At 58.8% G+C, this 25,467-nt stretch overlaps 1 protein-coding gene across 2 annotated transcripts in view; it reads right to left on the reverse strand.

Annotated features, from left to right (window-relative positions):
• Positions 1-22,083, reverse strand: part of CLCN7 (chloride voltage-gated channel 7) — a 23,594-nt gene extending 1,511 nt beyond the window's left edge. Inside the window, exons 1-22 of one of the 2 annotated variants that reach the window (XM_023728381.1) lie at positions 21,906-22,083; positions 15,101-15,172; positions 13,678-13,749; positions 13,500-13,565; positions 12,862-12,994; positions 12,457-12,566; positions 11,475-11,555; positions 11,030-11,092; positions 10,853-10,936; positions 10,248-10,341; positions 9,849-9,913; positions 9,211-9,327; positions 8,381-8,435; positions 7,289-7,349; positions 3,946-4,084; positions 3,413-3,506; positions 2,919-3,088; positions 2,503-2,554; positions 2,044-2,171; positions 1,444-1,529; positions 950-1,079; positions 89-148 (exon numbers count right to left, since the gene is read on the reverse strand). In XM_023728381.1, coding sequence (XP_023584149.1) covers positions 89-148; positions 950-1,079; positions 1,444-1,529; positions 2,044-2,171; positions 2,503-2,554; positions 2,919-3,088; positions 3,413-3,506; positions 3,946-4,084; positions 7,289-7,349; positions 8,381-8,435; positions 9,211-9,327; positions 9,849-9,913; positions 10,248-10,341; positions 10,853-10,936; positions 11,030-11,092; positions 11,475-11,555; positions 12,457-12,566; positions 12,862-12,994; positions 13,500-13,565; positions 13,678-13,749; positions 15,101-15,172; positions 21,906-22,058 — 2,085 coding nt within the window. In that variant the 5' untranslated portion in view covers positions 22,059-22,083. The remainder of the gene's footprint in view (positions 1-88; positions 149-949; positions 1,080-1,443; positions 1,530-2,043; positions 2,172-2,502; positions 2,555-2,918; positions 3,089-3,412; positions 3,507-3,945; positions 4,085-7,288; positions 7,350-8,380; positions 8,436-9,210; positions 9,328-9,848; positions 9,914-10,247; positions 10,342-10,852; positions 10,937-11,029; positions 11,093-11,474; positions 11,556-12,456; positions 12,567-12,861; positions 12,995-13,499; positions 13,566-13,677; positions 13,750-15,100; positions 15,173-21,905) is intronic. The other variant, XM_004373151.2, reaches the window with a different exon arrangement.
• Between the last annotated feature and the right edge of the window lie 3,384 nt (positions 22,084-25,467).

Genomic DNA, 25,467 nt, shown 5'->3' on the forward strand with positions numbered 1-25,467 from the left:
GCCCTGACCCCCGTCCCCGCCTGCAGACGCCCTGACCCCCGTCCCCGCCCGCGTCAGCCCTGACCCCCGTCCCCGCCTGCAGACGCACCTTATGTTTCAGGAGGACGATGAGCTGGGAACGCAGGATCAGGCCCTGCAGCCTGGCGGGCTGTGGAGACAGGGTGGGCGCTTGGCTGCATGTGTAGCAGGACCTAGTCCAAGACCTCAGGAAGTGGCCACGGCGGGCTGTGCCCCATATGCACGTGTGCCTGGCTCTGACCGCCCCGTCCCCAGACGGGATCTCCTCAGGTCCCGTGTCACTGCCACCGTCACAGGCTGGTCTGGCTGCAGGCGCCCTGCTAGCCCATTTCAGCACCCCGCCAACCAGGAGGGCGGGACAACGCCCTCACCGCAGACCGAGGAGTCCGGGCCACGGGGTTGTGCCTGCCGGCTGGGAGGTGCACCCCCTCCACCACAAAATGACTCCCGAACCACCTGTGTGGAGGGCCCAGGTGCTCCAGCGGGCGAGGCAGGCCAGCCGCACACCTTCAGGCCCTTTCTCGACAGCAGTCACGGTGACCACTATGCACCGGCACGCACCCAGGACACGTCTCTGACTGTGGGGCTCGCTTGCCCAGACATGAGGCCTCCATGCTCGTGTGCATCAGGCCGTGTGTTTCCACAGAGACCACGTGAGGCCTCCATGCTCATGTGTCCTAAGCCGTGTGTTTCCCCACAGAGACCATGGGAGGTCTCCGTGCTCGTGTGCACTAGGCCGTGTGTTTCCCCACAGACACCATGCTCACTGCCGATGTGTTGACAAGCAGCTGCCTGCTCAGGCTGGGACAGGCCTTACACAGAGATGGATGTGGGTGGCCCGAGGACACAGCTCGTGCGGCACAGTGGCCGGACGCTGGGTCCACCTTGCCCAGCCAGAGGCTCACCCACCCCTGCCGGGCCCATCCGGTACCTGGGTGTCGTCCGCGTCATCCACCACAGGGAAGCCGTTGTGGTTGGATGCCGGATCACTGAGGACGTCCACGATGATGCCGACCTTCTCCTTCCTCCTCAGACAGGTGACAGGCGTGCTCATCACCTCCCTGCCAGCAGAGCAACGCCCGTCAGCCACGGCGCCACAGCCACCGCCACCTGCCTGCGTGGTGCTCTCAAACAGCCCCTCCTCCACCTGAACCAATGATGCTCAAAGCGCACGGGGACCTCCTGGGGTCATGGCCACCCAACTTAGCTTTGCCAGCCCATGCAGAACCCCCGACGTTGCGAAGGTACAGCCTGATGCGGCGAAGCAGGGACGTGTGGCCCCACCTTGCCTGGGCCAGCTCCACAGCCTCCTTCCCCCACCCCCACACACATGCGCTAAGCGTGGAGAATGCCACGCATGTGGGAACAGCAGGCCTGCGGCCCTTGGTCTGCGCCACGATGACACGGAGGCCGGGGGGGCAGTACCTGGCTGTGAGCGAGTGTGAGGTGACCGGGGCCTCCCAGTGCAGGAAGGGCACGCTCTGCAACTGGATGTGCATGTCATACAGGCCCTGCAGGGGGACGCCATGTCCGCACTGAGAGGGCCAGACACTGCGTCCACAGGGGGGCCTGGGACGCTGGCTTCACCACTGAGGGGGGCTGGGCGCTGTGTCCACACTGAGGGGGGCTGGGCGCTGTGTCCACACTGAGGGGGGCTGGGTGCTGTGTCTACACTGAGGGAGCGGGGCGCTGTGTCCACACTGAGGGGGGCTGGGTGCTGTGTCTACACTGAGGGGGGCTGGGCGCTGTGTCCACACTAAGGGGGGCTGGGCGCTGTGTCCACACTGAGGGAGCTGGGCGCTGTGTCCACCAGAGAGAGGCCGGGGAGGCCCTGCTGTCAGGGAGGCCTCTGTGCGGTCCCAGGCCCCTCACACCCCTCGCCCCAGCCCCCAGCCATCTCTATGGATACCACAGCCTCAGGGGAAAGTGTGGGCGAGCTGCTGCCTACAGAGCCTGGAGGCTTTTGGTGGAGGTGACAACAATGTCCACGCCCTCCCTCCAGAGACAGAGGACCCGAGGCCACACCTCGATGAAGACGTCGCCCACGATCTTGGCCGTCATGAGGACCAGCATGATGGGGAAGCCATACGTAACACTGCTGGTGGCCTCCATCATGATGACCGTCAGGCTGAGCGTCATCCGCACGATTCCACCTGACGGGGAGGAGGGTGCTGGTGAGCAGCGTCCCAGTGTGCCCGGGCGGCTGCTCCGCCCACAGATGGGCTCAGCCCCTTCAACGGGCCCACTGCCTCTCCACGATGCATGGCACCAGGCCCCCCGCTTGTTCCCAGTGGTATCTCCTGCAGACACCAGCTCTGCTCTGGCTTTATCTGGTCCCCACGATGTGGGTCAGGACAGAGACACACAGTCACAGGGCACACCTTCTCTTTCTTCACGGACGTGGAAGATGATTGCCCACGCTAGGCCCACCCGACCCCTGCTGCCGTGCAGACCCACCCAGCGACTGGGCCCACCAGGACTCACCGAGCTGGGCGGCGGCGCCCATCAGGGCATACTTGCCGGGGTCTGCCCAGATCTGCAGGGAGAGGCCAGGGCAGATGTTGGGGTTGGTGGTCAGGCACCACCACGGCAGCCACACCTCGGCCCGGCAACCCCACGCCTGGGAACCGGCCCTACAGCTCACACGTGAGACCACCCATCTCAGCATCCTAGGACAACGCTCAGGACAACCCGCGGTGCCTCACCGGGAGAGCAGGATGCCACTCAGCAGGGAAGGGCCCAGCTTGCACCCCTGCTCACGGCTGCGCCTCATGCCCCCATCACCCCACTGCCCCCCACGCGCCCTGCTCCCCATTCGTGCCTACTGCCCCATGCCCCCCCCCGCCCCACACTCCCTAGTCCTGACTGCACCCTCCACCTGAGCCCCCACCCACGCTCACCGCGGTGCCTGTGAGGTAGGACAGGGAAATGCCAAAGAGGCGACCCCAGGCAGCCCCGATGAGCAGGGAGGGGATGAAGACACCAGCGGACACGGTCAGCCCGTAAGTCCAGCAGGCCAGGAAGAAGTAGACCAGCGTGAAGAGGCCAAGGGTCAGGGGGTTGTAGGAGCCTAGGGGAGAGGAGGCCATCCAGGAGCCCAGAACTCAGCCAGCAGGTCCACAACCCCTTCCCTGGCTGCTCCCACCCCACCCACATCATGGGTGTCTCCTGGGGTGCTCCAGCACTGAGGGTCCTGGGTCTCAGCGTTCTTGGCACCCCCAGGAAGACACGCATGGGACAGATAGAAAGCTGCAGCAGGAGACCACGCCTTTGCCCAGGTGTCACTCACACCCTCTCTACCCCACTGGGAAGGGGCGTTGGGCCCAGGCCTGGAAGGTGTTGGCCCTGCGTCCACGGTGGACGACCAGGCCCAGGAGCCACTGGGGTCACACACCTGGAGGGTCGTGGAAGAGGCTGACCACACTCTTCTCTGGGGTGTTGAAGAAGGCAGCAGCCATTGAGCTGTACTCGCCATCTGCACAGAAGAGCTGCCGGGGGCAGGGGAGGGGTGAGCAAGGCAGCTGGGGCCCAGCAAGCACAGACAGACGTCACCCCGCGGACACTGAGCACATCAGAGGCACGTCTGCTGCCGGGGCGGGTCACTGGGGAGAGGGGGCATCTCTTAGCCCCTGGCAGTCGGCCCTGGCAGCCAGCTTGGCAGGGTGGCAGCTCGGACCCACCGCAGTACAAGTGCACACCTAGCTCAGTAGCCCCAGGGCCACCACATTCTGGGTGAGGCACTGGGGTGAGCATCAACCCGGCAGAGCCACACCCTCCCACTGGCACCTGGTGGGCTGTGAGCCCTTCTCCAGAAGCCTGGGGAGCCAGAAGTCCCCTCAGAGACGCCCCAGAGCTGCTCAGGGCCCAGGGCTCCTGACGTGAGCCACAGGGAGAGGCACACACTCCCAAGGGCTCCCGGCCTCCCACCTGGAGTGGGTGGGACACAGAGTTCCCCTGCAGGGGCTGGCAATCACGGGAGGAGTAGATCATCACAAAGGCCACGGTGGCAGTGACAGCAGCCACCAACACAGCTTCGATCACCTGCAGGCAGGGCCGGTGAATGTACCTGGAGAAGAGAGTCAAGAAGGGCCTGCGGTGTGGCAGCCATACGTGTGCACAGACATAACACGTGTATCACACACATGCACAGAGACACAACACACGCACACACCACATGCACACACACACCCCACGCACACACTACACACATGTGCACACACATGCAGACACCCCACGCACACGCCCATAAACAGACACCACACACACAGATGCGCACACATGCAAACACACCACACACGCATTCCACATGCACGCACACACGTACACAGACACCATGCATGCAGAAACACGCGTGCGTGCACACATGCGTGCAGACACACCACACATGCACACATCGTGCACAAACACACCACACGCACACACGATACGTACATCACACACACAGACACAGCACATGCACACATACAACATGCAGTCACCATACATACGCACACACTACATGCAAACACACCACACGCATGCATAAACACGCAGACCACACGCACACCCAGACCCACCATACGCATGAACAGACACACCACACGCACACATATGCACAGGCACACAGGCACACTACGTGCGTGCAGATACGTGCACACATGCATACAAACACAATACACAGACACGTACGTATACAACACACACGCACAGACGTACCACATGCATGCACGCAGACACACCACAAGCACAACATTATGGATTGGATTATGTCCCCCAAAATGTGTGTTGTAAATCCTAACCTCCATGCCTGTGCTTATAACCCCTTTTGGGAATGGACTGTTTTTGTTATGTGAACGAGGCAGGATTAGTGTCGGGTGTATCTTGAGTCACTCCTTTCTGTGATAGAAAAGAGATTAAATGAGGAGCAGAAAGAGAGATGAGGTAAGAGAGATGCCAAGACACGTGGAGAGCTCCAAGGAACCAGGAAGCAGAAGCTGGAGAGACAAGGACCATCCCCCAGAGCCGACAGAGAGAGAGCGCCTTTTGGACTCCTAGCCTCCTAAACTGTGAGATAATAAGTTTCTGTTTGTTAAAACCACCCACTTGCCAGTATTTCTGTTATACCAACACTAGATAACTAAGAATTTGATATCAGGAGTAGGGTGCTGCTCTAACCGATACCTAAATGTGGACACTGTTTTGAAATTGGGTAATAGGTGAAGCGTTTTAAGGTACCTAATAATAAAAGCCTGGATTGCCTTGAAAAGACCACTGGTAGAATTACGGACGTCAGAGGCAATTCTGGTGAGGGCTCATAGGGAAGTGAGGACTGCCACAGAGAAAGTCTCTATCGCCTTAGAGAATACGTATGGTGCCAGCAACAAAACATTGCTAGAAATGTGGACGTTAAATGTGCTTCACTGAGAATTTAAAAGGAAATGATGAACGTGATTGGACAATGGAGGAAAGGCGATGCTTTTTGTGCAGTGGCAAAGACTTGTCTGAATTATGTTCAAATGTTTGGTGCAAGGGAGAACTTGTAAGGAGGAAATTGGATATCTGGCTGAAAAGATCCCTAAGCAAAATCTTAAAGGAGCCGCGTGGTTTTCTCCTTGCTGCTTAGAGCAGAATCTGAGATGAAAAACGTGGACTTAAAAATTAATTGCACAAAATGAAAACAGAACTGGAAAATTCAGTTGTAAAAAATAAGTACATATATCCTAGTATGTTCACCAAAAACATGGTTACACAATCTTTTGTTAAAGAGATTAAGCCTGTGACTGATGGATCTAACCAACTACTCCAGCAGAACACTCATCAGCTCAGACTGAAGGGGACAGAGAAAGACGGAAAAGAACACTGTCTGCTTCTTCAAATTCTACAGGCAGGGAACAGGTCAAAGGAGCTACATCTATTGTCTTCCAAGAAAAGGACCATCCCTGGAGCAGCTCAAAGATCAGCAGAACTGCTGGAAGGAGCACAGGAAGCAGGGCCTTCTCAGTTTCAAAGGGTGGGGTCACAGCCTCCTAGGCTTCAAAGAATTGGACCTTTGCCAGCTAAGTTCTGGAGTGTGGGGCTGCTGTTCACGAGTGCCAGGGGGATGGGGCTGCCGTCCAAAGATGAGGGGGTGGGGCTGCCATGCCCAAGGGGAGAAAAATGGGGCCTGCAGGGGCCAAGTGGGTGGGATCACCACTCAGGTGAACTAGGAGAATGGGGCCACCCAAAGCCAAGAGAGCAGAGCTGACTTCCCAGCGGGCCTGGAAGGTGGAGCTGAAGCCCAGGGCCCCCACCCAGAATCCAGAGGGCAGGGCCATTGCCCAGATGGTCTCAGGAAAGAGAGGATTATTTTGAACCTTCGAGAGCTAGTGTAATTTGTTCCGCTGGCTTCTGGACTTGCTAGGTGCCCATTATCCCTCCTTTCTCCCATTTGTAATGAAAATGTCTACCTTGTGCTTGGTTCTACCATTGTACTTTGGAAACAAAAAACTTATAGTCTAGATTTCACAGGTGAGGAATTTTGCCCCAGAATGGAATATGCCTGAAATCTCACTCATATCTGATACAGATAATTCAGAAGATAAGATTTTGAACTTGCAGCCGATTTAAGACTTTAGGGATGACGCGATGAGATGAATATGTTTTACAGGTGGCAAGGACATGAATTTGTGGGGGCCAAAGGGTAGAATGCCCTGAATTTCGACTTCTCGCCTCCTAAACTGTGAGAAAATAAATTTGTTTGTTAGAACCACCCACTTGTGGTATTTCTGTTATAGCAACACTAAACAACTAAGAAACACACGCAGGCCCACAACACGTACCCACAGACAGACATGACGTACACACGCATGTACTCACCCATGCACACAGACAGACCACACACACACTCCCCACAGGCAGAGCCCCCACAACTCCATCCCACTGGCTGTCAGGACCTCCTGGCCCAGGTTTACTTCTCCATCCACCCCAACCCCCCAGCGTCCCTGGCTCAGCTTCTCCCCTGTGGTGCCAGCTCCCAACAGTCCCCCAGCCCTCACAGGGCACTCTCCCCACACCACGTAGACCGGGGGCGAGAGCCAGAGGAATGCACTGCCTCTTGACTGGCAGGTCGAGGTGAAGACGTGCCACCCGCAGGCCCCAAGCCCAGACTGGAGGCAGGGACCCTGGAGGAGCAGGGCACCAAGCCACTGGGGTCCACGTGCCTGGGAGGCCAGCCCTTGAGTGCGGGGTCTTCACCTCCCCCGGCGGGCCTGGGAGGCCAGCCCTCGGCACAGCACGTAGGACAGGGCCTCACCTGATCCGAAACATTGTCAGCCAGTAGTTCAAGGCGTTGAACACAGCCCCGAGGATACCCCCTGTGGCCGGTGACCGGAAAGAAAACAGCACAGGAGGAACGGGTGCACTCAGACTGCACCTGGTACTACCCATGCACCCCAGTACCACCCGTGGACCCTGGCACCACCCATGTGCCCTGACATCACCCGTGTACCCCAGTACTGCCCATGTACCCCAATACCACCCACATACCCTCATACTGCCCATGCGCTCACCACCACCCACATACCCTCGTACTGCCCATGCACCCAGCACCACCCAAGTATCCCTGTATGGCCCATGCACCCAGCACCACCCATGTATCCCTGTACGGCCCATGCACCCAGCACCACCCATGTACCCATGTACTGCCCATGCACCCTGGCAGCACCCACGTGCCCCAGTACTGTCTGTGCACCCCCGACACTGCCCATGCAGCCCAGCACCACCCATGTACCCCAGTACTGCATGTGCACCCCCATACGGCTCATGCACCCTGGCAGCACCCATGTACACCAGTACTGCCTGTGCACCCTTGACACTGCCCACCCCCCCGGCAACGCCCACACCCCATTGCCCATGCTCCCCAACACTGCCCGGGTGTCCTGGCATGGGAGCTGGGGCTGCTGGTCCCCTGGTGACAGGTGCCCCCCAAAAAGCTGTGCAGAGGGACCAGGATGAGGCAGGGTCTGCAAATGCCCATCTGCACCACCACACCCAGGGGCAGACTCCCTCACCCCCCAAAGGCTTGCCTCCTCAGGGAAGAGCTTTCTAGAGCAGCAGCCTGCCCAGACCCGCTTGGCCTCTTCCCGAGGACAGCCTGCATCTCCCCCTCACCTTTCTTCGTACGGAGAGAGGGAAGGGGGGGCCAGCACACACGGCCCGGGGCTGCTGCCCTGTGGGGGCCCCCCCCTCCGTGAGCACACATGGACTGGCACGGACACAGCAGCCTCCTGGGCACCCCTCCTGGAGCCCCTCCCTGGCCCTACGCCCACCACACCCCCTCAATCACACAGCAGGAGGCCCCAGCGCCACGAGCCCCTCTTCTCAAGAGCAGCAGGGGAGGGCTCACCAACGACGCCCATGGCAATGAAGATGGGGATCTCGTGGATGGTATAGACCATTTTCTGGGCAGAGAGAGGAAGAGCAGAGGCTGTTAGGATATGGAGGCAACATCACAGATCCACCCGTGTGCACCAGAAACTCCCAGCACATTTGTCGCGGCGGAGAGGGCGGCAGGGGCTGAGGGACTGCATCCTCCCCACACACGGTGGTCGGGGCCCTCGGTGGGCACCCCACTGCCTCCGTTTTTCTGAGGCATTGTTTCTTGCCCAGAATTTATGACCTCTAAAGGGCGATTTGGGGCTCTGCCAATGAGGCAGTCAGGGAGCAGTGGGTGGGAGAGGGCACTGGAACACAGGGGTCCTTGCCCTCGCCAAGCACTCCCGCACGTCCTTGCACGTGGGATCTGCCAGGGAGTGCATTCTCGGCATGGGGCGCCCGGAGCCCATGATTCTGACGTGCGGGGGCTCCACAGCACGTAGCCAGGCACCCTGGGAGGGCTGGCCGAACCCACACTGTCCCTCTGGATGGGGTGGCTGCCTGTGTACCGTCTTGAGCTCACAGAGCTCAGGACACACAGCAGTCCGTGGCAGCTGGTCCACTGCCAGGCCCTCTGCTGCCTTCCTGGCCCAGGAGCAACAGGGCATCCTAGCCCGCAGTTTGCTCCCATGAGCCCTTACCCAGCAGAGCGCCTCAGGAAACTGGAGTTTATAGACAAGGGCCCAGCTTGGAGCTGAAAGCTAGATGCTTCCAGAAGCCCCAACCCCGGTGGGAGCTCGAGGACGCGGCCCTGCATCACAGAGTGTGGCATGTGGGGCAGCTGGGCAGCCCGGCGGTTACCTCGGTGTCAAACCTCCCGAAGTTGATGAGGCCCGGGCTGGAGAGGTCCCATATGTTCCCGTGGTAGATGCTGAGCACAAAGTTCAGGGTGAAGGTGGAGATCATGGAGGCGAAGAACTGGGCAGGGAGGCAGCACCAGGGGCCGGCGTCAGGGCCGCAGCAGACCCGGCACCCGGATCGTGGGGTGGGGCCGAGGGAGGGGGGCTCGGGGGAGACTCCACCAAGGGGAAAGTGGGACGTGGTGCCCGGCTGGCTGAGCCACCACATGGCCAGAGAGGGCGGCTGGGCAGGGTGGGCCCCTGGCCCCGTCTGCATGAGCGACAAGGCAAGTCAGCGTGAGTGGGAGGGGAAGGTGCACGGTCTGCGGTCCACAGTCCACTGCCCCACCACGGGGGCCCGGAGGAGTGGTGGGGACCCAATGTCTGACATCTAGGACCGACAGTGAGCTCGGCAGAGAGAGGACGCACAGCACTCTGGGGTCAGACGACCGGGGATGGAGTAGGGGGGGCACATGGAGCCCTGTGGGACCTGGCTGTGAGAGCAGGACAGGCCTGTGGCCCTGACACCAAAGCAGGAGACAGGGTGAGGACCCAACTCGGATGAGGGGTGGGCAAGGGGTGAGTGAGGGCAGCACTTACAATCCTCCAGGTCAGGAACTGGTTCCAGAAGGAGGCGCCTTCCTCCAAGCTGAACAGGACGCCACCTGGAAAGGCCAGGGCCGCCCTGACACACCTGTGCCATCCCCAGGGCCACAAGGTGGACCCCAGTTCACTCCACCCCCCCGCCAAAACCCGACGGAGCCGGGGTCTCATCAGCCAGAAGCCGTCAGGGAGCAGGGGTATGCCCGCTCCACGGCTGCCGCCTCCGACCGTCCAGCAGTGACTCATTTACAGCCCAAGTGCACAGCGAGCTGATGCCCCAGGCACACCCCTCAGCACGCAGGCAAATCCAGCCCCAGAACTGGGTGGCGCAGAGCTCCCAGAGAGGACCCGCAGGGGCAGGGCCACCCTGAGGGGTGATGAGCCGGCTCCTCTTACCTACGGGGGCCCCGAATGCAGCAGAGACGCCAGCCGCAGCTCCTGCAGAGACAAAGTCCCGCTTTTCCGTGTCTCTGCGGAAGTACTCGAAGATCTACAGAGGGAGCAGACAGACAGAGGGCTCATCCAGGCCCTCCAAGGCGCTGCTCTCAGAAGGAAGGTGGTCGTCTCGAGCCACCAAGACAGATGGGAAGGAGGAGGAGCAGGAGAGGGACTACTCAGGGGGTTCACGGACCGGGGCCCACGGGACCGTCAGAGTCCCAGTCTGCCCAGCTAGGCTGCACAGGTTGGATATTCCGAACACTGAAGCCACCCCACCCCCACCCCGCAGCGCACACCCAGCCTGGGCCTTCACCAGAGGACAGCCAGTAATGAAGGCTCTGCCACCGAATGGCCTGCGGTCACGGCGAGATCACGGCGGAGCATCGGAGGGCAAAGCGGGGCCACGCCCGCACCGCAGGGGCCACAGGGACGGTGCCCTCGAGGGTTCGGTCTGCCTGGAGCTCAGGGAAGGATGTCCCCGCAGCAGGGGCCAGGCCTCCCGGACGCCATAGCCTCGCGCCCGCCTGCGTGTCCACATTCGCGCTGGGGCGGGCGGAACCCACCTTGAAGTCACGCTTCAGCGAAGTGGACCTGCCCTGGGAGACGCCGGCGGCGATCACGGAACCCGAGTGGATCATGGGCCCTTCCTGAAAGGCAGGGCGTCAGACGGAGCGACAGCCTGAGCCACTGCAGTGCCGAGGGGAGAAACGACGCCAGGACAGCCAGCACAGGTGCGTTACCTTTCCAACAGCCAGGCCGCCCACCACAGACAGGATCACCCCCGACACTTTGATCACCAGGGTCTGGGACGCAAGGAGAAGCAGTTGTTTGTGACCAAGGACAAACACTGTCCGAGCAGGCCAAACCTGCACAGGCAACGCGGCCATGGGGGGAGGCGCCCGCGGTACAGAAGCCACAGCGAGGCTCCGGCCCCCGGGGGCTCCATCCCCCTTTCTGCATCTTCATGTCTATGCCAAGCCTGACCATGCCCGCCGCGACCAGCAGCTTGAGAGCGGTAGCCGCCTGCCCCTCCCCACACCTCCCGGTCATCTCCTGCCCGCTCGCCTGCTGCACTCGAGGATGCCCTCGGCCCCCTCAAGCCCATGTGCCCCATGGATTGCCCCTGCCCAACCCTCCTCAGGCTGCAGCCATGTGGGGCACCACCCCCGGCCCCCTCATACCCACCTTGAGCCGCACCACGTGGGGGATCTTCACCCCATTGAGAAAGCACTTGATCTGGGGGATACCACTGCCCGCTGCCACCGGCTGCAAGAGGGGGTCTGCACTGATTGGGGGAACCCAGCCTGGCCGAGGGGAAATCACTCCTCCCCCCTCTGCCAGGGGGTCCACACGAGACACAGGCAGTGGAGACAGGAACCCCCACTGCAAGGGGCAGGGGCCCTGGTAGGGACGTCCCCAGACAGGGCAGGCGGCCACGTCACGTGCCAGAGAAGGGCCACTGCTCTGCACCCAGAGGAGCTCCTAGACATGGCCCATTCTCTACCCAACACCCCAGGATGTGTATGTGGAGGGGGACAGAGGAACCCCCACTGCAAGGGGCAGGGGCCCTGGTAGGGACGTCCCCAGACAGGGCAGGCGGCCACGTCACGTGCCAGAGAAGGGCCACTGCTCTGCACCCAGAGGAGCTCCTAGACTTGGCCCTTTCTCTACCCAACACCCCAGGATGTGTGGGGTGGGGGGACAGAGGAAGTGGGCCCAGGGGAAGGGAGGTCTCTGAAAGAAGGGCTGGCAGGAGAGGGCTGCGAGAGGCCTGACCTCGGGCCGCAGTCCCACCCATGGGTGCCGGGTTCCAGCACCTTCCTCCACCTGCACCTGGGATGAGTCTGTCCCCCTCCTGAGACCCTGCCCCAGAGCACTCCCTGGCCCGGCTCCTGGTGCCTGTCACTTGCAGGGCCCTGGCTCCGTGTGGACGCGGCACTTGGACGGCCGTGGTGGTGGATGGTGGCAGCACCGCTGGGGGCCTGGGCCAAGGAGGCCCAGATGCACTTTGTTTTCACTGAAAATGTGACATGCACACAACGATTCTGTCACATCTAATCATGGGACGCTCTGGTCCACGGGACCGCGAGAGGGGAAGCACACGACTGGGGGAGTCCTGGCCCCCCACCGAGACCCTCCAGCCCCGAGACACTGGGGGGCCCCGCACCTCGACAAAAGCGACAATGAATGAGCCCACAAGCACGAAGGCCGAGTTGAGCGTCGCCCACAGCAGGAGGGAAAAGGACAGGCCCCCTCTCTCCGTCAACCTGTCGATGTCTCGGCTCGTCAAGGAAGGCAGCTCACCACAGGACTCGGAGCACCCCGCCCTCCTGCCCACCCCCACGCAGCTGGCCCAAGGCCTGAGCATGGCTCCCGGCCCAACAGACACAGACCCCAATGGGCCACGCCTGGCGAGGTGGCCAGAGGGTCCTGGGCTCTGAGGAGACCCTCCAGAGACATCACACAGCCCATCAGGCCCCCAAGTGCACGGCACATCGCAGGGCTCAGCGCGTCCCTGCCCACAGGACAGGCCATGCAACGTGATCCCTGCCATGGGGCGGCCCGAGGATACTGTCCTTGACAACCCTGTACTTGAGCCCGGCCAGGTTCTCCACTACGATGTCGATGAAGCAGGCCACCAGGCCGGTTAGGATGCCAATGAGAGCACAGATGACCCAGCGCTTGATCTCCACTGTCCGGAAGGCCTACAGGGGTTGGGGGAGTGCGGGGGGCCCGTCACGGCTGCTCTGCTGACAGCATGACGAGCCCCAGCTGCTCAACGGCCCCGAGACCTTGCCAGCCACGCCGTGCACAGCACACTGTGCTTGTCACGCTGAGGGCCACAAAGGGCAGCTCCACCAGCATCTCACAGCAAGAAAGCTGCCAGAGCCCACCTGGGTGGGGCCCCTAAGGGGGCAGGGGCGCTGAGAGGAGGTACCCTACGAAGCAGGGGCCCTATGGGGTGGGAAGGCGCTGAAGAGCCGGGGCCCTGCAGGGCAGGGGCTAACCTTCCCAGCAAACTCACGGCCAGCTAGTCACACATGTGCCACCGCATCTGGCACCTCGGCTACAGTGGCCATGACCTGTACTGGGGAGCCAAGCAATACCCAGGCAGGAAGGAGCAGGCCTCCAGATGCGAAGGTGGGACTCGCTGAGGGAGCAGCGGCCGGGGGAGTGGCGGCCGGGGAGCAGTGCCAGGGCTGCACTCACTGTGTGGTTGATGCGCCGCTCCTCCTCCAGGAACAGCTGGTTCTCACTGTTGTCATAGTCCAGGCTCTGCGGGCCGCACAGGGGGAGAGCAAGTCACTGCCAGTGCCATTTGGGGCCCGAGGCCCGGGGAGCAGCCGCCCCAGGGCTGGACGGGTTGGACACGTGTGGGAGAGCTCACCTCATACTTCAGGGAGAGCAGCTTCTCGTTGTGCGGGATCTCCCTGGGGAAGGGCTGAGGGGGATCCATCCCCTGTGGAGGAAGGGGAGAGCCGCCCACGTGACCACCAGGACATGGGAGGAGGAGGGACGCGTCCCCACGCACTCTCTGGGGCCAGCAGGACCCTGTCATCAAAACCAAAGACCTCGAAAGAAAGTCATAGGCTAATATCCCTTCTGAATGCGGATGCAAAAATCGTCAACAAGATGCTGCAAACCGAACACAGCAACACGGTGACCAAGCGGGGCTCGTCCAGGAACACACAGCTGGTTTCATGTCTGAAACCCAATCAGTGTGACGCCCCGCAGCGGAAGAACAGAGGACAAACCCCACACAGTCACTTCAAGAGACACGGTCAGCAGGGCGACTGTAACAACAGGTGTCGGCAAGGATGTGGGGAAATCAGAACCCGCATGCACTGCTGGTGGGAATGCAGGCCGGGCGCAGTCACTGCAGAAAATAGGCCACTGGGTCCTCAGTTAAACATAAGGTTACCAAGGGACCCAGTGATTCCGCTCCCAGGCATGTACCCAGCGGCCTTGAGAGCAGCAATGCAAATACGTGCAAAACCGATGTTGATAGCAGCCCTGTTCACAACAGCCAGAACGTGGACACAGCCCAAGTGCCCACCAAAACATGACAGACACACAACGTGTCCATCTGTACAACGGGATATTATTCTTTCATAAAAACAAATGAAGTTCTAGCACACACCAAGACATCCTCATATCCCCCTGGCGGCCCCACCCCCGGCGGCCCTGCGCCCCGGACAGCAGGGCTGTGGAAGCAGGCAGTGGGGACAGGACTCAGGGGCTGCGCAGCTGGGAGGCAGGTTCCCTAACAGGTGTGTCAGGGGCCTGAGGAGGGCAGACAGGGTGGGTGGAGGACAGGTGCCCACAAAGGCAACCGAGGTCCACACAGGTTACCGTCTGCCCAGAGGCTTCAGAAAGTCCGCTACCAGGTGAGTGCCTCTGGTTCCGCTCACCTAGCTGAGGCACCGGTTTGGCTGCAGGTAGAACCTCTGAGACAAGGTTTCCCAGGCCAAAATGCTCCAAGGGGAAGGCGAGACCGAGCTCTGCTGCTGGGGGCTCAGAACCTTCCCCCCGGCGGCGGCCACTGACGGCAGAGGGTCCAAGTGCAGCATGGGGCTTGCTTTGGGGGCGGGGTGTACCCACACCGAGGTGGAGACGCCCCCTGCTCTCCACTGCTTCCTAGCCCCCTGGGAGTCAGACTCCAGCCCCCAGAACACCACGCTTACCCGGCCCAGCTCCTGGCGTGCACCCTCCCCCACTGCACTCCATCTCTGCGGTCATTCGGGTCTCAGAGCGCCCCCTGGCCGCCGTCCCCTGCCCTCAGCAGTGTGTCCTGCCACCCGCCCACTCACCGGGTCAAGGAGCTCGTCGTCCAGCTCCACATTGCTCATCAGTCCAATCCGAAAAAATGCCGAGCGGGGCAGCTGGAAGCAGAAGGGGGCGGTGAGGCGCGGGGACATAAGAGGGCATCGCTCCGGACACCGTCCTGCCACCCACACCCCGCAGAAGTGCTGCAGTGGGGGCCCCACAGCCTGGCGATGAGCAGTGAGTCCCCTGGAGCAGAGACTGGGCTTCGCTCACCTGAAGCTTCCCACCCCCCGCCGGTATCCCAGGTGACCTCAGAGATGGGCTAACACACCTGTTGTCACGAGGAGGGAGGCCCAATAGCGCCACCACGGTGGAGCCTGCATCCTCCCAGGTGACCAGGCCCTGTGTCCCCACCTGGACCCCTGCCTGCTCGTCCTGGGGGCTTGCTCAGCTGGCCCCAACTCCAGGGATACTTCTCCAGGGCGGCCTCACTGGGCCTGCACTGGCTCCAAACGGCTCAACCTGCCTGGGGGCACTACCACCACCCTCCCAGTGCATGCCTGGACATGAAGTGCTGGGAAAGGGGGGCCCTGGGCTGGGGCTCCTCTACACACACGCACACATACATATGCAAACATGCACATGCACAGGCTCAAACACAGACGCACAGGCACACACGTGTGCACACACACGCGTGCACACACGTACACACACAGCCGCGCGTGCGCACACCCGCACCCACACGTGTACGCACACACGCACCCACACGTGTACGCACACACGCGTACACACACCCGCGCGCACACACGCACACACACACCCGCGTACACACGTGCGCACACACACCCGCGCGCACGCACACGTGTACGCACACGCGCGTACACACATGTGCATGCGCACACACCCGCACACACACATGTACGCACACCCGCGTACACACGTGCGTACACACACCCGCACCCACACGCATACACATACCCGCGTACACACACGCATACACCCACACCCCCACACCCACATGCATACACACGTGTACACGCGCGTGCATACACCCGCACCCACACGTGTACACACGCGTGTACACCCACACGCACACACACACCCGCACCCACACGCGTACGCACACGCACGCACACATACACAGGTATGCACACACGTGCACACAGAGGCAAACCTGAATGCTCACACATGCACTCATTTGTGTGCATAGAGGCACACGTGCACACACACGCACCCACACGTGTATGCGCACACGCGCCACACAGGCGAACATGAACGCTCACACGTGCACTCATTCCTGTTCAAACACAGGCATGCGTACAAACACATACACAGGTAGACACACGTGCACATGCCCACACTCACCCAGGGGAACAGAGCAAGCATCGCAAACTCCAGGTTTTGTCACCAGAAAATGGCCCTACAGTCTGCCCGCTGGCCGCTGGCCGCCAGCCCCACAACCAATGCCTGCCGGTTCCGACGGGACGCGAGGACATGCCTCCACCCAAGCCCTCTGCAGTGGTCCACCCTGTGCTCCAGGGCCCACGGACAGAACTGAGCAGCCCTGCAGCCCTAGCGTTTGAGTCTGGGGTGTCAGGACCCTGAGTTCTGGGGGGTGAGCATCCCAGACGGCAGGGCAGGAGAACAGGACCCCGACCTTGTTGGTTAGTGGGGTGGGGGAGTGGAGACCACCCCACATGGCTGGGCCCACCTCCCATGGCATCAGTGCCACCAGCAGACGATGCGTCGTCACCACCCGAGGCACTCTCCCCTTCACGCCTGTAACCCTTCAGGCACTTTCCTCAGTAAAGCCACATGAAGTCCTGAGGTACCTCGTGCTGTTTCGTGTTGACAAACGCCAGTAACACCGTTTATTAAATGAGAAAAAACTGGTGCTTCTCTTTGAAAAACGATTGGCAATGTCCCCAAACGGATGAGTCCAGAGAAAAAGGTGGAGCGCGGGGCTCCCCGGCTCCAGCCACGCTTGGAGGGCCCTGCTCCACGGGCTGCGGACCGAAGGAAGTGCTAGCCCAGGACTGAACTCCAGCCAGGAGGCCCCGGTGCTGCTGCGGCCCCGCTGTCCAGGCTGGGCTCAGAGGTGGCCGTGTGACAAGAAGTGTACCATGGCCCTGCACTGGCCAGGCCGCCACACATCGAGCACATTTCTCAGGGATGTGTCCATGTGGTGGACAGGCCACAGACGGAGAACACAGGCAGACGAGCCAGCTGTGCCCCCAGCAAAGGGGAACTGAGAGCCCCCTGTGAGAGGACGACGGCAGCCCGCCTGCCCATCAGCCTTCCCAAGGGCGTGGGGGGGGGCACCCTGCCCACCTCCACTTCACTCCTCACTCCCGGCGAAACCAACCAGTCATCAGGTGCCCTCAAGTCGACTCCGACTCACAGCAACCCCATGGGTGTCCGAGAAGAACAGTGCTCCATAGGGTTTTCATTGGCTGAAGCCCTCCTGCAGCCTGTGCAGCATCACAGCAGCACGCGAGTCTCCACTGACAGGTGGGTGGTGGCTGCGCGTTAAGTGCGTTGGCTGGGAATAGAGTCTGGGTCTCCCACGTGGGAGGTGAGAATTCTACCCCTGAACCACTGCTGCCTCCAACCAGTTGCCACTGAATCGATCTCGACTCATGACAACTCCACGTGTTCCAGAGCAGAACTGTTTTCAGTGGTTGATTTTTCGGAGGTGGATCGCCAGGACTTTCTTCTGAGGCTTCTCTGGGTGGACTCGAATCTTCGACTTTTCAGTTAACAGGCGCGCGTGTTCACCCTTTGTACCACCCAAGACTTCGTAACACACTGACACAGATGTGACCATGTGGGAGACTGGGTGAAGTGTACACAGGGCCCCCTGCACCACCTCTGTAGTTTCCTAGGAATCTACATGTGGCTGCCCTGCTCTGCGTCCTACTCACTGCGCACCCACGTGCACCTGGCTCTACATGGAGAGCTGAGGATGCCGCGGCCGCCTGCAGCCCCCGGGGTCTCCCCAGTCCCTGCCTGGAGCCAACTCCCAACACTGACCTGGGTTTCCCACCCTGCCGGGGTCTCAGGTGCAGCTCTGCCAAGCAGGTTCCCGGCACTTGCAGATCCTGCCCCATCCCCGCCCCAGAGCCTTCTGCTCCGGGCTCAGACAGGCTTCTCTTTGTAAGTTCACGAGACGCTCACTCCCGCTGTCCTGCCCTCACACATGACAGTGACTCTACGGCTGACCTCACCCTCCCTGTCCCAGCAGAGCAGGGGCAGTGATACGCTCGATAGCTGCTGCTGCCACCCCCACTCGGGCCCGGGGACGGGAGGAGCAGCCCACCAGGATCTGGGTCCAGCTGAGGCTGAGCCTGAAGCTGGGCCCAAGCACGGAAAGGCAAGTCCCCAGTCTGTCCCACCCAGCGATGCCTGCTACTGCTACGGAGCATCTGAGTGGCTGCACTCTGCCCACGGCAGCGACTTCCTGCAGGAGGGTCTGTGATGGTGGGCCAGGTCCCATGCCAAAGAGGCACCTACGCTGCCCAGCTCTGGGAATCCCACCACAAACCCCAAGGGACCAGGGGGTGGCTAGGGCAGGCTCCCTACACCCCAGGTCCTTGGAGAAGCGCCTCCAGGGCTGCCGCCAGGCTGGACAGAGAGCAGCTTCCAGAACCCCCGTCTACTGCAGAACTGGGGAGCACACGGAGCCCACCAATGAGCTTAGCCACTGGCCCAAGCAGATCCCCTGCCCTCGAAGAAAAGCAGCATCCAGACGTTACACCAGCCACTAACGAGGTCGTGCCACGAACGTCAGACCCAAGGACGAACTGTTCCTGCGCTGCTGATTTTAACGCGAATGATGACGAGCAACATGACTGAGAACGTGGTTTGCAACAGGCACTGGGCTGAGTTGTCTTCACGTGTTAACTTTTGCAGGTGAGTCACCGAGAGGCTGTGCAACTGGCCCAAGACCCTCTATGGTCCAGAGTGGGGCTCCTGGTACAAATGCCTCAGAAGCCTCGGAGGGCACGTGGCCACCCAGCCTGACCCGTCTCCCTGCCTCTAGCTGCCCCCTTGCCCGGCAGCCTGCACGAGGCTGGGTCCCACCTCCCTCTCCAGCTCCCTCCCCACACTGCATTCCAGCCTTCCACCAAGGAGGGTGAAGCAAGGCCCTTCTCCTGCCCTTGGGGCCCCTCACACAGTCCTCAGGTGCCCTGGGCCTGTTTCTTCCCCCTTGAGCTTCCCCATGAGTCTCGAGCTGGTGGGAAAGAAGTTGCTTTAATTCACCTCTGTGTCCCCGGCACATATCAGGTGGACGATGCACTGTTTTTTTAAATTGTTTAAGAGCAAATAATCGATTGCTATTAATCACAAACAAAACAAAAAAGGCTGGACAGATCTGTAAGGGAATGTAAGAGACCAACAGGCTCTTTCCAAAACACCCCACTCCTACACCTATTTGCAGCCCCGGTGGTGCAAAGGTTAACTGCTTGGCTGCTAACTGAAAGGTTGGCGGTTCAAACCTACCCAGTGGCTCTGTGGGAGAAAAGAGCTGGTGATCTGTGCCCATAAAGATTACAGCCTAGGGAATCCTACAGGGCAGTTCTACTCTGTTACATGGGGTCGCTGTGAGTCGGAATCAACTCGATGGCACCTAACAACATACCTATTTGCAAAGAGAGGCAAGAAATCTCAAGCACATGGGATCATGGGACAAACTCAAACTCAACCTCATTCAAGGTCTCCAACCTCTACCTCTCAATCCTCGAGGCCAGTGTTATCCTTTTATCTTGTGAATTTCAAATCATTATCTTTTAAAACACGAAAAAAGAAACAGAAACGTACAAAGAAAATAACAAGTCACCCGGAATCCCACCACCCAGAATCAGCACTTTAGATCCCTTCTCATGCAGAGCACAGAAAGCGCTTCAGCTGATGACGTCACGGAAGGGGCTGAGCTGTCTCCCACCAGCAAAGAGCCAGTCCTCATCCTCAGTGTCTGATGCATCGCCAGGGACTGCAGAAACAGTCCTTCCTAATCTTTAAACACCATACTAGTAGTTAAACGACAAATCTAGAACCAAGGGAGAAAAGGCAGAGCAAGAATAACTGGAAATCAGAATAAGACCAAATAGTCAACAAAAATAATTCATTAACTTAAAATTACCTTTGTCGAAATGTCTCACACACACAGTTCTTGTTGTTGGGCGCCGCAGAGTCAATTATTACTCACAGTGACCCCATGTGACAGAATAGAACTGCCCCACAGAGTTTCCTAGGCTGTAATCTTTACGGGAGCAGACTGCCAGGTGTTTTCTCCCGCGGAGCGGCTGGTGGGTTTGAACCGCCAACCTTTCACTTAGCAGCCTAGCGTTTAACCATTGCACTACCAGGGCTCCTCACACATATACAACAGGAACTGAATTTAACTGAAATCCTGCTCCAAATCTGACTGCGTTTAGGGACCCAGGCTGCGCTGCTGTCACGCTGGCACACTCGACCACTCTGGCTTGTTGCTTAGTATATTTCCACAATGACTTCCTGTTAAGGGGAACCGAGGACCAATGCTCCGCGTTCCTAAGGCCGCTGGAGCGTCTGCACTGATTCCCATGGGCAAAGGGGGGCGGGTATGGTTTCTCTGTCACTCTCACCGAAAGAGAAAAACTACCATCTAAACGGCTACAATCTCCTGGGATTCAAAACACCAAATCCAAACAAAACAAAAAAAGTTCCTCCTGTATTTATTATAATTTTCAGAAGTCACCAGAGCAGAAAACATTCCCTTAAAACCATTTCAGAAACGTAAAGAAATAAATTTGCTTTATGGCTGCAAAGGACCGGCTAGCACCCATTCACGCTCATAAAACCAGCTCAGAGTCTCATGATGAGCTCTGCCTGTCCCTATTGCCTTACTAATCACCCGCCCCAGGGCTTCCGCCAGACCCCAGAATCCCAGGACGTCGGTTCCCATGCTAAGGAGCCCTGCTGGCACAACGGCTAAGTGCTCCGCTGCTGACCAAAAAGGCTGGTGGTTGGAACTACCCAGCAGCTCCATGGGAGAAAGACCTGGTGATCTCCTCCTGTGAAGATTTAAAAAAAAGCTCGTTGCCGTGGAGTCGATTCCGACTCAAAGCGACCCTATAGGACAGAGAAAAACTGCCCCATGGAGTTTCCAAAAAGCGCCTGGTGGATTCGAACTGCCAACCTGGTTAGCAGCCGCAGCTCTTAACCAATATGCCACAACAGTTTCCAAAAAGGGCGTCTGCCTCCCCGTGGGGAATCGAACCCCGCTCTCCCGCGTGACAGGCGGGGACACCCACCACCATACGAACGAGGGCGGCAATAAAAATTACAGCCCAAAAAACCTGCGGGACAGTTCTACTCTGTCATATGGGGTCGCTGTGAGTCGGAATCGACTTGATGGCGCCCCTCGACAACAGGCTCCCACGCTAGCTCTGCCGCTGACGAAGCGAGACCTCGGGCAAGTTCCCGAGCCCACCTGGGCCTCCATTTCCACATCTTTGAGACACGGACACCACGCCCACTCAGCTCACAGTGCTGCTGTAAGGGTCAGGCGGGATTACGTCCTGTAACGCGCACGCTAGAACCGGCCCGGCCGACAGAAAGCATCAACACTCGGGAGCCGCGGCAGGACGACCCCTGCGCTCGTCAAAGCCGCAGGCCCCGTCTCAGAGCGGCCGGGCCGTCTTGCCGACGCCCTCCCGGTCCTCCCACCGCACGGCGAAGCAGCACCGGGCAGCCGAGGGGAGCCGCCCTCCGTGGCCAGACGGGGGCTCGGTTCAAGGCCCGGAAGTCCCACCCGGCCGGGACCGCGGGGCTCGAGGCCTCAGTTTCCCAGGGCGCTGGCCTCACCTGACGAGCGGCCGCGGGCCCGGCGCCGTTCAGCAGCGGCGTCCCCTCGCTGGGCGGCGCCCCGGGCCGCGCCGTCCTCCGCAGCAGCGGCGTCGCCTCCTCGTCGTCCAGGTCGCGGCCGGACCACGACACCTTCTTGGAGACGTTGGCCATTGCCGGCCGCGGAGAGGAGAACTGGCCCAGGAGCGCCCGCAGCCGGGTGTTTGTTCCCGTGACCCGGCGCCGGGTGGCCACATGACATGCGCGACGGCGGCCGCGGAGGGCCATGCGCGCGGGGTCTTCTGGGAGTTGTAGTTCCGGCCCCCGTCGACCTCGCCGGTTGCAAACAGGAGCGCTCGCCTCTCCTCACCGGCTCTCATTCACGCTGAGACCCGGGGCTGGGCGCTGTGAAACTCAGGGAGGTGTTACTGCAATTTAACCTAGTTAGGCAGGACTGATGTCGACCGCTTTAAAGAATAGAAATTGATTGTTGCCGTTGAGTTGACTTCGAGTTATGGCGACCTTGCGTGCAAGAGAACAAAACATTGCTCAGCCTTGTGTTCTCTTCACGATCGCTGCGTCCTCAAGTCCAGCGTTGCAGCCACTGTGCCAATCCATCTCAGACGCGCAGTCTCTGGCCCTCTACTCCACCAACCACGATGCCCTTCGGCAGCCATTTTTGTCTCGTGATGTTGTTGCCAGGGGGAAACTTCAGGTTCTGCTTGGCGTGACTAGTCTCAGCCAGTAAAGGAGAGACCAGGGTGGGAGAGTAGAAAGGCGCCTTTATTTCGTTGCAAAGGGAAGGAGCAGTCGGAACTGTTGCCCCCAAGACTGCTCGGCGAGGGCAAGGGGGAAGGTTATTTTTAAGGGGGTTACAGATGGAAAGTTCATACGAGTTACATCAGCAACGTTCTTAATCATACTACGCAGATGTAATGAGGTTTACGTACCACTTCAGGCATCGCCTGTTCAGGAAATGGCGGCTAAACTCCACCAAAGGCGGGCAAGTTATTATGTATGAGGTCTAGAAGGTTATCTTGAATGTTAACACGGCACCTGAACCGGTCTCCGTCTCCGCTAGTTTTGGGCTGCAGTCAAGGAGACGGGAACCAGGATTTTAATGTAAAACTACAGGGAACCAGGACTCGAACGCAAAGCTTCTGGGTGAGCCAAGCAAGCTGCTTGAAGCACTGGAATTTTCTGCAGCCTGGGGACCTCTGTCTTAGTAACATTTCATGAATCTAGGTGAGGGGTATATGAAGTGCAAGGTACTAACTAGTCTTGCAACTTTTTTTTTGGTTTGAAATTTTTCCGAATAAAAAGATTTTAAAAGTCCTTTAGAAAAAATGAGTCCTTTAGATCTTCTAAGGCTGAAAAGATGACAGAGCTGCCCCCCCCATATGTCTTCAAAATCAAACCAAAACTAAACTCGAAAAGAAGAAGGAAGTCCGGCAGAGTTTTGAATTTACCCTGTAATTACTCTGCAATGCTTTTTTGGAAATACCAAGAACCACATTTTTTCTAAAAATGTGTTTTTCTCATTGGTGTGCCCTGGTCTTGCCCTTGGAGAGAGAGATGGTGACAAGGATATGCTTGCCACACACCCCCTCCTTTTTTCTAAGTCCTTTACCAGATGTATGGTATGTAAACATTTTCTCCCAATCCGTAGCTTGTCTTTTTTTGTTGACCCTGATTCTCGCTCTCGTTCTCTCTTTTAAAGCAATAACTCCCCATTCCCTGCTGCCTTCCTTGGCCCCAGACACAGCTAACTCGTGCCTTCGCCAAGCCCTTGCTCCAGCCGCCCGCCCACCCAAGGAACATCCAGAACATGGCGGCCTGCAGCGACTCGCCTCTGCTGACCTCCTGCGGCTCCAGAGCCCGTGGCCACTTAGCCAAACACTCCTGAGAACATGTAAAACTGTGGTTTCCTGCCACGATGAGCCCCGGAGAGCAGAGGGTGATGGCAATGGCCTCGTGCATGTTTTTTCACTTTAAATGAGTGAAAATGCTGCTGTGGCCCTGGCTGTGCCTCTTGACATTGACTGAGTGACGGGTCTTCCCAGAGCAATGGCATCTTTGCTCTCTCAACAGCAGAGTGGGGTGGAGCAAGAAAGTTCCCGAAACTCCAGAAGAGACTGAGAAAGAAAAGGTTGAGGAAGTTTCTTCCGTAAAGTGAGAAATGTCCTGGGGATGCTGCGGGGGGAAGTAACACAGTGATTCAGGGAGCCCGCCACGTGGGCGTTCCGGGGACGGGGGGTTTCCAGTCTGACATGCTGGCGCTGACATTGACTCACAGATCAGTGGTGTTGGGGGAGGCTGGCTGCTCTTTGAGCTGAAGGCCTACTGTTGCTGGCGTGGGCAGACAGCTCTGCCAAGGCGGGACTGTGGCTGAGAGATTTAAGGCACATGGAAAACAAACAAACAACCAGTTGCTGTCAAATTGATTCTGACTCATGGCAACTCCATGTATGTCAGAGTAGAACTGTGCTCCATAGGGTTTTCAATGGCTGATTTTTCAGAACTAGATTGCCAGGACTTTCTTCCAAGGCACCTCTGGGTAAACTTGAACCTCTAGCCTTTTGGTTAACAGCCTGTCATGGATTGAATTGTGTCCCCCCAAAATTTCTGTCAACTTGGCTGGGCCATGATTCCCAGTACTGTAAAATTGTATACCATTTTGTAATCTGATGTGATTTCCTTATGTGTTGTAAATTCAGTCACTATGATCTAATAAGCTAGATCAGTGGCCGTTGTACTGATGAGGTATACAAGATTGGATGGTGTCTTAAGCCAATCTTTTTTGAGATATAAAAGAGAGAAGTGAGCAGAGACGCATGTGAACTTTATACCACCAAAAAAGCAGTGCTGGGAGCAGAGCACATCCTTTGCACCTGAGGTTCTTGCGCAGAGAATCTCCCAGACCAAGGGAAGATTGATGACACGGACCTTCCTCCAGAGCTGACAGAGAAAGCCTTCCCTTGGAGCTGTTGTCCTGAATATAGACTTGTAGCCTACTGGATTGTGAGAGAATAAACTTCTCTTTGTTAAAGTCATCCACTTGTGGTATCTCTGTTATAGCAGCACTAGATGACTAAGACACAGCCGAATATGTTAACCGTTTGAATCACCCAGGGACGCTTACAATCTACCTAAACAAAAAACACCAAACCGCTTGCCTTCAAGTTGACTCCAACTCCTGGCAACCTCACGTGTGTGAGTGCAGAACCGTGTCCCACAGGGTTTTCAACAGTTGATTTTTCAGAAGTAGATCACGAGGCCTTTCTTCTGAGAGGCCTCTGGGTGAACTCTAACTTCCAACCTTTAGGTGAGCAGTGGAAGGGAAGTCGCAGGGCACTAAATGGAACTAATAGCAGCTCCAGTGCATGAGAATGTGCCGGCTGGAAATAAAGTTCAGGCAGGGTCACAAGGGTGCCCACTCGCAAGGTTGTTTAAGCTACGAGGCCCTATCGCTTCAACATCTTCGTTGACATCTTCTGTCTCCGTGGTCCTCTCCCATGTAACTGAAACTCCTTATCTTGGCGGGTCTCTTGGGAGTATACTATTTGTTTCTAATAAGCAAGAG

This window comes from Trichechus manatus, unplaced genomic scaffold (genome assembly GCF_000243295.1).
Source record: "Trichechus manatus latirostris isolate Lorelei unplaced genomic scaffold, TriManLat1.0 scaffold00024, whole genome shotgun sequence".
Taxonomy (NCBI): Eukaryota; Metazoa; Chordata; class Mammalia; order Sirenia; family Trichechidae; genus Trichechus; species Trichechus manatus.